The sequence below is a fragment of the Stigmatopora argus genome, chromosome 2 (genome assembly GCF_051989625.1).
Source record: "Stigmatopora argus isolate UIUO_Sarg chromosome 2, RoL_Sarg_1.0, whole genome shotgun sequence".
In the NCBI taxonomy this organism is placed as follows: domain Eukaryota; kingdom Metazoa; phylum Chordata; class Actinopteri; order Syngnathiformes; family Syngnathidae; genus Stigmatopora; species Stigmatopora argus.
This window is the reverse complement of record NC_135388.1, coordinates 21895140-21909905: the sequence shown is the minus strand read 5'-3', so window position 1 is coordinate 21909905 and position 14766 is coordinate 21895140. Positions and strand designations below refer to the sequence as shown.

At 42.9% G+C, this 14766-nt stretch overlaps 1 protein-coding gene across 4 annotated transcripts in view; it reads left to right on the top strand.

Annotated features, from left to right (window-relative positions):
- The window catches only part of LOC144066958 (SH3 and multiple ankyrin repeat domains protein 2-like), a 228529-nt gene that overhangs the window by 47889 nt on the left and 165874 nt on the right, over window positions 1-14766 (top strand). For all 4 annotated transcript variants that reach the window (XM_077590411.1, XM_077590404.1, XM_077590397.1 and 1 more), the window contains 2 exons: window positions 869-946; window positions 11430-11496. In XM_077590411.1, coding sequence (XP_077446537.1) covers window positions 869-946; window positions 11430-11496 — 145 coding nt within the window. The remainder of the gene's footprint in view (window positions 1-868; window positions 947-11429; window positions 11497-14766) is intronic.

Below are 14766 nucleotides of genomic sequence, written 5' to 3'. Positions count from 1 at the left end.
TCCAGTATTTCAAGTATTTACAATCATTTTAATATATAGATTATATTTAGATATTAATACATTACAGTCTTTTCACATGTGTATAGCTGTAATATTTAATGAATTCATTGTAATTGCCGACTTGTATCTGTATGGGGTGAAAACAGGTAACAACAGGGTGATCCTTATTTGCAGTTTTTCGATTATCGCGGCCTTGTCTGATCTACATTTTCTGCGATTTTCGAGGGATTACTGTATTATAAATATTTCCTGTCAGTAAAATTACACCAGAAATGTGCCACATTTTCATTTAAACGTGTCTATAATGTTTTCTCTCAAAAGTGTAGCTAATATTAACACCAAGACCAACATCACCCTTAATACATGTTGAATATGTGATCTCTAAATCTCACAATATTCTAATGTGTTGATATTGGAAAAGTCTGTGAGGCTTTTCCCATTCCTCAAGAGCATATTATGATTCTATAATAAGTCTTTGAATATGTGCGTGTACAGTCCAAGCGTGGTTGAGCACTTTGTGGGCGATTTGTGCAGCAGATTCAAGCCCCTCAGCATTCTCCATTTCTCAGTTCTTTTCTCTCACTCTACCCTCTCGATTTCTCTCGCTCTCCCTCCCTCTGTCTTTGGAGTGGAGGAGTACAACACTTAACAGCCAGCGAGGCTGCATTCGTGCTTATAGATAGTGGATATTATGCTGTCTCTCATTCTCCCGTGTGAGGGATTTTAAGCAGTTCCTTTTCTGGACAATTCTCCTCATTTCACAGGAAGACAAACAACCTTTCTCCTGACCAAAGTAGGAGATTTAAGGAGCCTTTATGTTCACGTAAAACCCAATCTTCATTTTTTAGCTATTTACTTTTTCTTGCAGGATAACTGTGCCAGGGTTCTGCTTGTTCGAGGCACTAATAAAGAAGTGAGAAACTTCAACAGCCAGAGTCCTTTTCAGGTAAGCTGAAAATTAAAAGAAAGCTAACAAAAACCTCAGTACCCACTTCATGATCATTACAAGTGATCGGGGCTCAGCTTTCAGCATGAGCAAAACACGTTAAGTTCAGGTTTGTTTCTATGGTAACCGGACAATATGGGCAAGGTGCAATGGGGATTGCAAACTGCATTGAGAATGGATTCGATGTGTTTTATTTGAACTGAATATTGAGGGGAATTGCAAGGATCTAATGCTAATCTTTTAAAATACTTTAATACCTTGACATACAAGTGTCCCAACATATGAGAAATTTGAGATACGAGGAAAATCTCATCTCATCTCATTTTCTGAATGACTTTATTCTCATTAGGGTCGCGGGGGGTGCTTGAGCCAATCCCAGCTGTCTCCGGGCCACATGCGGGGGACACCCTGAATCGGTGACCAGCCGATCGCAGGGCACAAGGAGACGGACAACCATGCACACTCACACCCATACCTAGGGGCAATTTAGAGTGTCCAATCAGCCTACCATGCATGTTTTTGGAATGTGGGAGGAAACCGGAGTACTCAGCGGAAACCCACACAGGCCCGGGGAGAACATGCAAACGCCACACAGGTGGACCTGACCTGGATTTGAACCCAGGATCCCAGAGCTGTGAGGCCGATGCGCTAACCACTCGAAAATTACGAGCAAATATTTGCCTTGAGATACGAGACAAAGTTGAGATAAGAGCATACGAGATGGTTCCCCCATGCGGCGCATCTCCCTCGCGTAAAGATATTTACGAGCACTGGGCCGTACAGGTTGCATTTTTTACTGGAGATAGTATGACCGAGTCAACAATCTGCGAAAAAGCCAACGGAATCTACATGGACTTGAAAGCAAAGGTAGAATCTGAAAAAGACCCTTCAAAGCGACTCGTGGCTGGTTCAATAATTTAAAAAAACGAACAGGACTAAACTAACACTCACTTCTGGCTACATAACCGCTCTACTCACACTAATTAACCCACATAACTATATAATGCTTGCTGATCAAGAACTCCAAATTGCCATTCAATAATTTACATCGTGTTGCATATTATAACCAGTTGTTTGAAATTAAAATACCCCAATTTAGCTGCTTTGTGGCAAAAATTTAACATATTGTCACTGCAGTTTGTCCAACATCTAGATCACAGGTGTCGAACTGATTCCAGTAGGGGCCACGAGAATGGAGGTTTTCCTCCCCACTGAAGCAGTGCAGACAGTTAGGCCAATGAGGAGGTGTGCTGAAAGAAGGAGGGAGGAAACCGGAGTACCCGGAGAAAACCCACGCAGGCCCGGGGAGAACATGCAAACTCCACACAGGTGGACCGACCCGGATTTGAACCCAGGTCCCCACTGTGAAGCCGACGCCCTAACCACTCAGCCGGCGGGCCGCCATTGTTTAAAGCTTTAAATACATAAAAAATGAAAAAGATTTTCTCCAGTGTTTTGTAATTTAATTTATTTCGTTTCTTCGTCGCAATTTCTCCTGCTTTGGAGAATATGCGTTCTCAAGGCACAGAAGATGCTGGTGTGCATAGGAACTGGTTCGCTACTCAAAATTTACGTTTTCCAAGGAGGTCCTCCATCTTTGACCTCAATTTTCGCCAAGCAATCCTACGGCCTATTGACAGATGCGCTCCTTTATAAACACAGTTTGGCGCGCGACTGTTGTGTCGACACATTTACAGCATTGATCGCGTGACTATTTTAAAGCGGTACGTGCACCGACACAGGGTTTGCTGAGGGTAGTGATGGGTTTGTGAGCCATCACGTATCGTTTCGACACAGTGACACTACATTGACACTGTGTTGACACTGCGTTGGTGAATAGTGACGCCTGGTGGATTCAAAAATCCCTGCAGGATTCACAGTTGATGGACTCAACTGACACTGATTTGATGACCTATTGTATTCAATACCATCATTTATGTCTTTGCATTCACATTTTCTTGTTCCGTATATGTAATGCAATTCAAAATACTCATTGATATTTGAGATACACTTGATAAATTAAGTGAAATTGTCATTATGTCACAACCTGTGACTCATCATTAGTTTACTATGTCGCAATCACTCCTGCTTTGGAGAAAAGCGATCGCCAGGCACAGAAGATGCTGCTGTGCATCAGAACTGCTCCGCTAATAAAAATTACATAATTTAGTTGCGTAAAATTTCAATGAGGGCGGCCTGGTGCAGCGAGTGGTTAGTGCATCAGCCTCACAGCTTTGGGGTCCTGGGTTCAAATCCAGGTCATGTCCATCTGTGTGGAGTTTGCATGTTCTACCCGGGCCTGCGTGGGTTTCCTGAAGATACTCCGGTTTCCTCCCACATTCCAAAAACATGCATGGTAGGTGGATTGGACACTCTATATTGCCCCAAGGTATGTGTGATTTTGCATGGTTGTCCGTCCCCTTGTGCCCTGCGGCTGGCCACCGAATCAGGGTGTCCCCAGCCTCTTGCCCGGAGACAGCTGGGCTAGACTCCAGCACCCCCCGCGACCCTAAAGAGGATAAAGCGATTCAGAAAATGAGATGAGTTTTCCATGGAGGTGCTCCATCTTTGACCGTAATATTGGCCAAGCAAGAAACGCGTCAACAACTAGATGCTCCTTTTGCACCTCCATCCTTTTGACAGATGCGCTTCTTTATGAACACATTTTGTGTGACTTCCGTGTCAACGGAATTCCGTCCGTGTGCGGTCGATTGGTCGCCGGTCTTTTGGTCGCCCCGACCCCAACAACGGGCGACCAAAAAAACGGCGACCAAAAGACCGGCGACAAAACAAGGTAAAACAACACGGTCTACGCATCAATAAAAGCCAACAATGGCCATGAGCAGTTTCACTGAGCCGACGTGTGAGTGTATAAGAGTTTGTATATACTACATGCGTTGTCCCTTTAAGAAGCTACGTCAGTCAGGGTCTTAACAAGTTCTCCAACAAAAAACAATAAAAGTCCGGGAAATTTGGAGCTTTTCTTTAGCCTAATAATTACTAGGGCATTAAGTATGACTAAATAGTAATTTGCAGTTTGTATTTAGGGAATTTGAGCAACGATTTAAATGGTAATTATCACTTACCTTCCGGGGGACCAAAAGACCGGCGACCAAAAGATCGGCGACCAAAAGACCGGTGACCAATCGACCGTGTACCAATTCCGTCACTGGTCACACTGAGGTCTTAAAGCGGTATGCAGCCCGACACAGGGTTTGCCGAGGGAGCTCGATGCACGCACTGGCGCGTCTGCGTCACTGGACCCATCACTATTTTCTATGTATGTTAGGCAGCCTCATTCCCGATGTACAATTAAGCTGCAAGTGCCGCAACATAGTACTCCTACTCCTCGTTCCCTCCCCCAACACCACTTTTATTTTAGTGTTATACACAATTATGTCTCCATGGAAACCAAAGTGGGACTGAAAAAGAATCTGATCTTTGTGAGGGTGGTGATGATGATGTTGGCAGTAGTGGTGGTAATGGTGGGTGGTGCAAAAATAATGAAGGATACATTGTGCATACTGATGCTTTTGTAGATGATAATTTTCATTCATTTATTTTATTTTCCATCTAAGTGTCATTGCTTTATCAGAAAACAACAACTTTCCTATATAATGGTGAAGGGGAAATTACGTATTAACAGTCCAGGCAGATTGATTCATGGTGGCAACTGTTTTAATAAACTTGAGTGACTGACCCATGAGTCCTCAAACCAGTGGAATTTGTCTTCAAACCAGTCCTCAGGGGGCTTAGTGAGTACAGGATTTCATTCCTACTGATAAAGAGGATACATTGTTACCACCCAGGTGGTAGGTTGTAACCTGGGAGGCAGTCAGCTGAGACAGGCCTTGTCCCATAAACACCAACGGGCACCTACCGTATTTACTCACATATAAGCCGCCCGTGCGTATAAGCTGGACCGTTAAAATTGCCTTCAAGATGTTGAATTTTATCCTTTCTTACGTAAAAGCCACCCCCTGATTCACAATTTTCACCCCCATAGCCACAGTTTTAATAGGGAGTACAAATGTGTTACTTTGAAGGGAAAATCTTAACAAAAATCATAGCACGTGGTATTTATGAGATACTGTATGAATCAAAAGCACATTATTAGGGTCATTATCATAAGTTAATATGCATGTCTTTGTAAGCAAATATATCAAGGCTACTCGCGTCTGGCCAGTCAGAGCACGTTTAACTAGGTAAGACGGCGGTGCCCTAGGTAAGATGCCGGCGCCCAGCCCTAGGTAAGATGGTTGCGCCCCGAACGAGCTGTGACGGGCACAAGTAAGTTTTTTGCCGAATTTCATTCATAGACGTCAAGATAAATTTTGTTTAGCGTTTTATCTGTTTATCCTTTCTCTATTTTGAAATAAATGACCATATCAACCGCATTGTCTTGTGTCATTGCGTCATGGCGCCATGGCGCATGGTGTTATGGCGTTATGGTGTTATAGTGTTATGCTATGTTACCTTGCAGTGTTGTGTTTTTATACGCATATAAGCCATACCCTCGATTCAGTCATCATTTTTGACCGACAAATGCGGCTTATATGCGAGTAAATACGGTAAGTGAAACATATTAATCATTGCAGGACATGAAATGTCCAAGATCAATGTATCACTTAAAAAGCAGCTACCACGACACTTGTTAATCATAGGCAAGAAAGCCATAAGAAGTTGTCGCAGAAAGAGATTTGAGTATTGTGCATGCACAAGCAAGACACCGTTCAGACTTAATTTTGTTTTGTTTGCGGAATAGTGAGGTAGGGCCCAATTGCAGGGTATCAGGAAAAGACAGGGAGTGCGGACTTGATTTTCATTTATAATCAAAACTTTCATGAAAATTAACCATGATACAAAACTCAGGGAAAAGTAACAAAGTATCTATGAGCAAAACTAAACTTACTGGGGTAAACACGAGGAGCATGACAAATGTAGACGATCCGACAAAGACTGACAAATACACACGGTTTAGATGGACAGACATGGTTTGACGAGACAATCAAAAACCACCTGGGTCACACAAGAGGCAGCAGGCAGGAGATACACCAGGGGTGGGGAAATGACAGGTGAACTCAATGGGAAATCACACAGGGGAAAAAAACAACAAAACCAATCCCTTACAAATTTGGACTTAACAAACTTTGCACAAAGGCGTGATTGAATATCAGATCTGTGAAGCGGACATGCTGACCTCTCTGTGACACCACGGTGCCTCCCCAGCAAACATTCCAAGTGAAAATTTTCCTTATTTGGGATTCTATATAGCAGGTCCAAAGTCTCATGGTTTATTTAAAAGATTGCAATGTATTTCAGAAGCTATTAGAAAACTGTTTGTTTTCTGTTCTGCCATGTCCTTTCCTGTTATCGCAGTGGTTCTTAACCTGGGTTCGATTGAACCCTTGGGTTTAGGTCAATCAGTCTCAGGGGTTCGGTGGAGCCTCTGCCGCGGAGGTCAAGACATCAACTCATCATATCTATTCACCATCACTGGCTGCATAGGATCACGTGACATTGCTTGGCCAATCAGTGCTGCAAAGAATTTATATATCTTGAATTAGAAAAACAAAAGCATCTTATTTTGCACTAAAGTAGGGTTCGGTGAATGCGCATAGGAAACTGGTGGGGTTCGGTGAATTTGCATATGAAACTGGTGGGGTTCGGTGAATTCGCATATGAAACTGGTGGGGTTTGGTGAATTCGCATATGAAACTGGTGGGGTTTGGTAGCTCCAACAAGGTTAAAATCTACTGTGTTATCGTGACTTTGTAAAATGCAAAATCATTAAGCTTGTTAGGGTTAGTTGGGGTTTTGGTTGATTTGTTTGCTTTTCGCCTATTGTATCCCTCATGGTTTCCCTTCCCTCATGTGATCGGGTGTGTGTACTTGTTAATCAACCCATGTCTGTCTATTTAAATCCTGTGTCTTTGTCAGTCTTGGTCGGATCGTCTCAATTGTTTGCTTCATGCCATGTTACCACGCCAGGTTTTATGTTTCTCGTTTCCCCATGTCTTCTGTCAAGTTTGGTTTTGTGATTTGATTTCTAAGTCCTTGTTATTTTCTGAAGATTCCTGCCTTTAGAAATTACATTTTTGTTAGAGCACTCCACGCACTGTCCATTGCCTGCTTCCCTGCATTTGGGTCCAACTGCATTCCATGCCACACTAAACGTAACAGTACGATCCCACCAGTCATGGACCCAGCGGTAAAACGTCGACGCTCATGCCGACAACAGCCTGCCAGTTTCCCATCCGCCGACTTATTCTCTACCCCCACTCCCGCTTTCCTACCTGTGCTCTCGACCAAGAGATACAGCCCAACCTCCATCACCCTCTGTTTATCGCCTCTGCTATCTTGATTTGGACTCGGACTTTTCGGATTATGAGAATGGTGCAGAGCTAATAGATCTGTTAGCTTCGGACTCGGAATCAGACAGTGACATCATTGCCCGACTTGGATTTCGGTGCTCCCCAACGGAGAGTCATTACCCAGACACCTTTCCCACAGATCCCTACTTGGATTCCCGTCCGACCATCTACGGTGGACCACCACATGGTGGCCGGCGGGATAGCTCAGGTGTTAACTATGGGTGTTAACTGATGCCCGCTGATGACCAGGAAATCGCCAATTTTTGGGGGGGTGCAGCGGCAGGACTATTCCCGTGTCGCGGAGGACAATTGTCGGGTTACGCCGTCCTCCCGGAGGCGAGGAGGGAGGAATGGCTCCACGCTCGAGCCCCCAAGTCGTCTCCCCGTTCGCCAGTTCTACTCCCTGCCTCTTGCTCACCGGTACCGGTTCAAGCTCCCTGCTCGCCGGGACGGGACCAACTCCTGCCCCCCAGACTCATGCACCCAAGCCGAGGCCATGTGCTTGGACTCCCGTGCCAAAACCCCGTCCTGGTTGCCCACGCCGACGGCGCGTGCCCGTGCCGACGTCGCGTGCAAGTGCCGACGTCGCGTGCCCGAGCGCCCATGCCGACCCTACCTGCTTGAGTGCCCATGCCGACGTCCTGTTTCCAAGCGCCTGTTCCGCCACTAGATGGTGACATGCTCTAAGACGGGCTCCAACGGCTGCAACCCATCATGTTTCCAGGGCGAGGCGTCCGGCATCCCTTCACGCTCATAGGATGGGGCGGCCGGCGAACCTTCAAGCGACCAGGACGGGGCGGCCCGTCAAGCGACCAGGACGGGGCTGCCGGCAGGGTTAGTTGGGGTTTTGGTTGGTTTGTTTGATTTTCGCCTATTGTTACCCCCTTTGGTTTCCCTTCCCTCATTCCCTCATGTGATCCGCTGTGTGTAATTTGTAATCAACCCTCGTCTGTCTATTTAAACCATGTGTATTTGTCAGTCGTTGTCGGATTGTCAGCATTGTTTGCTTCATGTCCTGTTCCGTGTTCCTCGTTTCCCCATGTCTTCTGTCATGTTTGGTTTTGTGATTTGATTTCTAAGTCCTTTTTATTTTCTGAAGATTCCTGCCTTAAGTAATTAAAGTTTTGTTAAAGCAGTCCACCCACTTGTTCATTGCCTGCTTCCCTGCATTTGGGTCCAACTGCGTTCCACGCCACATTTAACAAAACAAAGCTTCATTTTAGCTCCAAACGAAAGACAAACTACAGTCACTATCCAGTCAACACAGAGACCAGAGAAACAACCCAAAGAACAAAAAGAAAATTTGTATAACGTCGATATTACAGAAATATAAACTTTAGTTCAAAAGTTTTAACGATGCTCCTGAGATATTACTCGAAAGTGAACAAAATTTATTTTATGAGTGATTTGTTGGCAATTAATCAAGGTATCATAGCAGCCCAACTGTACAACTATCAATATAACGACAAATTATACCATTTGTATTCATGGCGGAGAGAGTGGGGGCAGCAAAATATTGACCTCTCCCTCGGATGGGTGCAACAACAAATACCTCTGAAGTACTGGTCCGGGTATCCTACTTCCAGGTCTAAGCAGCAATCACACGTTCATTCTGGAATAGTTTATTGAAGATTTGTCACAAACCCACACAATATGAAAATGAAAGACAAACATTGTTGAGAAAGACATGGATCAAATGACTCCTGTCATCTTGACGGGGATCGTCAACATGACAGGAGTCCTTTGATCTTGTATAGTGCTGAAACTGGGAGAAATTCCACAATCTACTGTACTTTTCAGGAAATTGGGGAAAAGCACTGTACATTCATTAATTATTTGAAAAATGCAAGTTCCTCTACCTGTGCACAGGATAATATAAAATTCTGCCATGGTTCTTCTGAAAAAAAATCAATGTTTATATATATATAAGAAAAAGTCAACTGTGTAGGAAGCAAGCAGGGTACCAGGCAAAATAATGTGGTTGCTCTACATCACTTTCTTCCTTGTGGTATTTATTCTTCAGAATTCAGAGCAGGCATGCCTTATGTAATGCTGGAGAGTCTCCCCTGAGGTGCATGCATGTGCATAAATGCGCGTGTGTTTGTTTGTTTTGTTTTTTTGTGTGTGTACATGTTTGAAAGCTTTGTAGTATATAACACATCAACACATCCCGACTTTAAACAGCAGGGGCATGGCAGCAATATATCTGGGTCAATGTCACTGCTCTAACCGGTGCTAGGATTGACAAGGGTGTCTATTCACTCCCCTCTAGTGGATGAATCTAATATCTATCATTTCATTTATTCAGATCAACATCTAATACCGCTGATTAAACAAAAGTTGCTGTCACTTATTTTCAATATTGACATGTATTTTTTAACCAACAGTAACTTGTTATATCAAAGATACTCTATTGTTTTCAAAATTTCCAAAATAAAAGCAGTTTTTTTATTTGCGTATTAATTCTTAATCTTATGACTGTAGTATATGCACTGACAGTCATCTCTTCTAATAAGGAAACCGAAATCTTAGAAGCGAATCCTTTCATCTTATAAAGCCACTCCCTATTCGCACTTTTACATGTGATTTGCATGTGCATGTCCACACAGTTGCACCACATGGTTGTATCATCTGCGTGTGTGCATGTGTATCACAGATTATTAGATTCCTGACTACAGATGGTTAAAACCCTGAAGATTAGAAATCAGAGGAATCCCCCAGTAGTTCAACAAAGGATGGGGGAAGCATAATTTTATTGCGTAAAACTTCAGCCGCCTCTACCTACTGAGGAGTCTACGGTCCTATGGAGTGTGCAGGACACTGCTGAGGACTTTTTAACGACACTGTGGTGGCATCTACAGTGTTTTATGCAGTGGTCTGTTGGGGATGCGGGAGCATGGAGAGGGACAGGAACAGGCTGAATAAGCTGGTCAGGAGGGCCAGCTCTGTTCTGGGCTGTCCTTTGGACTCTGTGGAGGAAGTGGGAGAGCGGAGGATGCTGACCAGGATGATGTTCATCATGGACAGCACCTCCCACCCCTTGCATGAGTCTGTGGAGTCCCTCCGAAGCAATAGACTGCGGCACCCTCATTGCAGGAAGGGGCGCTTCCGCATATCCTTCATCAGATTCTTCATCCTTCATCAGCTGTCAGGCTCTAACAAAAAATGGCTGAGGGTTAAGACCTACCGTATGCATGCATGTACATCTGTGTATATATGTGCGTATGCATATATATATATATATATATATATATATATATATATATATATATATATAAACATAAATATATATATATATATATAAACATAAATATATATATATATATAAACATAAATATATATATATATATATATATATATATATATATATATATATGTATATATATATATCAGCAACACGCGTATTTATTCATGTATTTATTTATTAACTTACTTATTATCTATTTATGTCTAAAATGCCTTTCCTATTTCTGCATCCTCACCCTCTTGCTACTGTGACAACGAAATTTCCCAAATACGAGATGAATAAAGTTATCCAATCCAATTAGGGCGGCCTGGTGGAGCGAGTGGTTAGTGCATCAGCCTCACAGGTCCTGGGTTCAAATCCAGGTCATGTCCGTCTGTGTGGAGTTTGCATGTTCTCCCTGGGCCTGCGTGGGTTTCCTCCGGATACTCCGGTTTCCTCCCACATTCCAAAACCATGCATGGTAGGCTGATTGGACACTCTAAGTTACCCTTAGGTATGGGTGGGAGTGTGCATGGTTGTCCGTCTCCTTGTGCCATGGAATCGGCTGGCCACCAATTCAGGGTGTCCCTGGCCTCTGGCCCGGAGGCAGCTGGGATTGGCTCCAGCACCCCATGCGACCTTAATGAGGATAAAGCAGTTCAGAAAATGAGATGAGAAAACTTCAACGATTGGAAACACCGGAGATAAAATACACGTAGCTCCTTATTTCTTATGATTCTAGTACTGCAGACACATGAATAGAATTTTGAATGTCAGCTGTTATTTTTTTCTTTTGAGCTTTTCCAATATTGTTTAGCGTTAAAGTAATTAAAGCACTTTGTGCAAACATTTGAATTCAGAGGCTGTTCATTTCTCTCTTCAGGTTGCAATTATTGCTGGAAACTTTGATCTTGCTGAACTTATCAAGAACCACAAAGAGTCTGATATAGGTGAGTAATAAAACAAAATGTGACCTTGCAAATCAAAGTGTGGCAGAGGTCACATAGAGTCTGACATGAAAAAAAAAGGATTGGAGGCTCAGTGTAAAGTGGTTAGTGCGTCGGCCTCACAGTTCAAGGGGTCAAGGGTCCAATCCCAGGTTGGTCCTTACTGTTTGGAATTCTTCCCGGGCTTGCATTGTTTGACTCCAGGTGATCCGGTTTCCTTTCATATCCCAATAACATCCATAGCAGACTGGTTGATCACTCTAAGTGAATGGTTGTCCGTCTGCTTGTGCCATGTGATTGGTTGGGCACCAATTCAGGGTGTTCCCCGGCTGGTGCCCATTGTTGGCTAGGATAGCCTCTGGCATCCCCCACGAGCCGTGTGAGGATCAGTGTAAGTAGTAAATGAATAGGTGAACATTCTTGACATTTTTGTTTGGATTGCAGTATCCATGAAACAGAGGATCATGAAACATTAGTATTGTGTAAATTGGAGATCATAATATGCTTTGCAGATTAGCAACAAAAGTTATAGCATGTCATTAAATCTATGATACTTCAAATTCAGAGTTTCAAATGAATCAGCTGGGACTGTAGCGGGATAAATAATAAGCATACAACATCAACTTTGAAAGTTACTGATAGCCTCAGCGCAGCATTGCATGCTGGAAGGCACGGGTTGCAATATTTTGAATTCATATCAAGCGGGGTGGAATTATTTTCATTGTGTACAGTATTTAAAGTACTAGTTACATTTTTAAATGTATACATTGTATTTAGATATTAATACATTACACTCTTTTGACATGCTTATAGTTATAGAATAATTTAAAAATACACACTTTTTGAGAATTGCACGGTTATTTCTGTATAGGTGCGAAAACATGTATCGTGGTAGTTATAATGGGGTCTTCCTAACTTCATGGTTTTTCGTTTATCACGATATTTGAGGAATTACTGTATAATAACTTTAATACAGTAATCCCTTGAATATTGCGGTTAATGTAGACCACATGTGTCAAACCGATTCCGCCGAGGGCCGCAGTGGGTCCTGGTCTTTGTTCCAACTGATCCAGTGCCGACAATTTAACCAATCAGGTGTCTTCTAAAATAAGTAGCACCTGACTTTAATTAACTGATTACACTTGCAGAAGGTATCCTCTTGTTGAGTTGGAATGAAAACCTGCACCCACTGCGGCCCTTTGAGGACTGGTTTGACACCCCGATGTAGACAGATATGGCCGCGATAATCCAAAAAAATGTGAAGTAGGGTCACCCTTTTTTCCTTCAGTATATATCATATACAGTGGGGCAAATAAGTATTTAGTCAACCACCAATTCTGCAAGTTCTCCTACTTGAAAAGATTAGAGAGGCCTGTAATTGTCAACTTGGGTAAACCCCTAACCCTAACCCAACCACGAGACAGAATGTGGGAAAAAACATGAAACCACATTGTTTTATTTTTAAAGAATTTATTTCCAAATTAGAGTGGAAAATAAATATTTGGTCACCTACAAACAAGCAAGATTTCTGGCTGTCAAAGAGGTCTAACTTCTTCTAACGAGGTCTAACGAGGTCTCCACTTGTTAACTGTATTAATGGCATATGTTTTAACTCATTATCGGTATAAAAGACACCTGTCCACAACCTCAGTCTCTCACACTCCAAACTCCACTATGGCCAAGACCAAAGAGCTGTCGAAGGACACCAGAGACAAAATTGTAGACCTGCACCAGGCTGGGAAGACTGAATCTGCAATAGGTAAAATGGTTGGTGGAAAGAAATCAACGGTGGGAGCAATTATTAGAGAATGGAAGACATACAAGACCACTGATAATCTCCCTCATTCTGGGGCTCCATCCAAGATCTCACCCTGTGGCGTCAAAATGATGACCAGAACGGTGAGCAAAAATCCCAGAACCACACGGGGGGACATAGTGAATGACCTACAGAGAGCTGGGACCACAGTAACAAAGGCTACTATCAGTTACACAATGTGCCGCCAGGGACTCAAATCCTGGACTGCCAGACGTGTCCCCCTGCTGAAGCCAGTACACATCCAGGCCTGTCTGCGATTCGCTAGAGAGCATTTGGATGATCCAGAAGAGGACTGGGAGAATGTGTTATGGTCAGATGTTGTCCAACGACAGCCCCAAAACATCACTGCTCTAGAGGAGATCTGCATGGAGGAATGGGCCAAAATACCCGCAATAGTGTGTGAAAAGCTTGTGAAGAGTTACAGAAAACGTTTGGCCTCCGTTATTGCCAGCAAAGGCTACATAACAAAGTATTGAGATGAACTTTTGGTATTGACCAAATACTTATTTTCCACCAGGATTTGCAGATAAATTCTTTAAAAATCAAACAACGTGATTTTCTCTTTTTTCTCCACATTCTGTCTCTCATGGTTGAGGTTTACCCATGTTGACAATTACAGGCCTCTCTAATGTTTTCAAGTAGGGTAACTTGCACAATTGGTGGTTGACTAAATACTTATTTGCTCCACTGCATACAGATATACATAAAAAAAATTGCGAAGAAGTGAATTCACGATATGCGAAGTCGCAATAATCAGGGGAAGAATATTATTTTTACAATTTACTTACCCTAATTTTAGTTTAATATAATGTAATATTATGCCAAAAGAACACCAAATAATTTACCATTGCATTAACATTAACCGCATAATATCGCAAATACATAAAAAAAATCGCAACATCAGTTTTTCTAATATCAACCCAAATTCCGACCTTCCTATGTGGTTGGACTTTACTCTTCTCTGCGACTCCAATTTTCTCTAAATTCTCTGTAGCCCTGAGTGTGAGCGTGAATGGTGTCTCTTTTTATGCGTAGTCTCGCATGTCACCCACCTCTTTTTGATGGTCTCGTCACCTCCTGTCTGTCTATTTAAACTCTTGGTCATTGTCTGGCCCATATCAGATTGTCTATTTATGTATGCCCAGTTCCAGTCTTCGTCTCTCCTTATGCCCCTTTGGTTTTGTGCTTTGGTTTTTAATTTTCCATAGTTAGCGAGAACACGTTAATTTTATCAAGAACACGTTAGTGCACACCTGTCCTTTTGTGTCTGCCTTTACTTCCCTGCAGATGGGTCCATTTTTCCACTCTCTCATCCCGCACACATCCGTAAACTAAACAGTGTCATGACCCTGCTATATCGAGGTGCATCATATGAGGAGTTTGTGTATCGTACCTTCCCTACCGTTTAGAAAACATGAAAAATATAAATGGCATTTTCTGAGTCTGCTTTCTTGTAA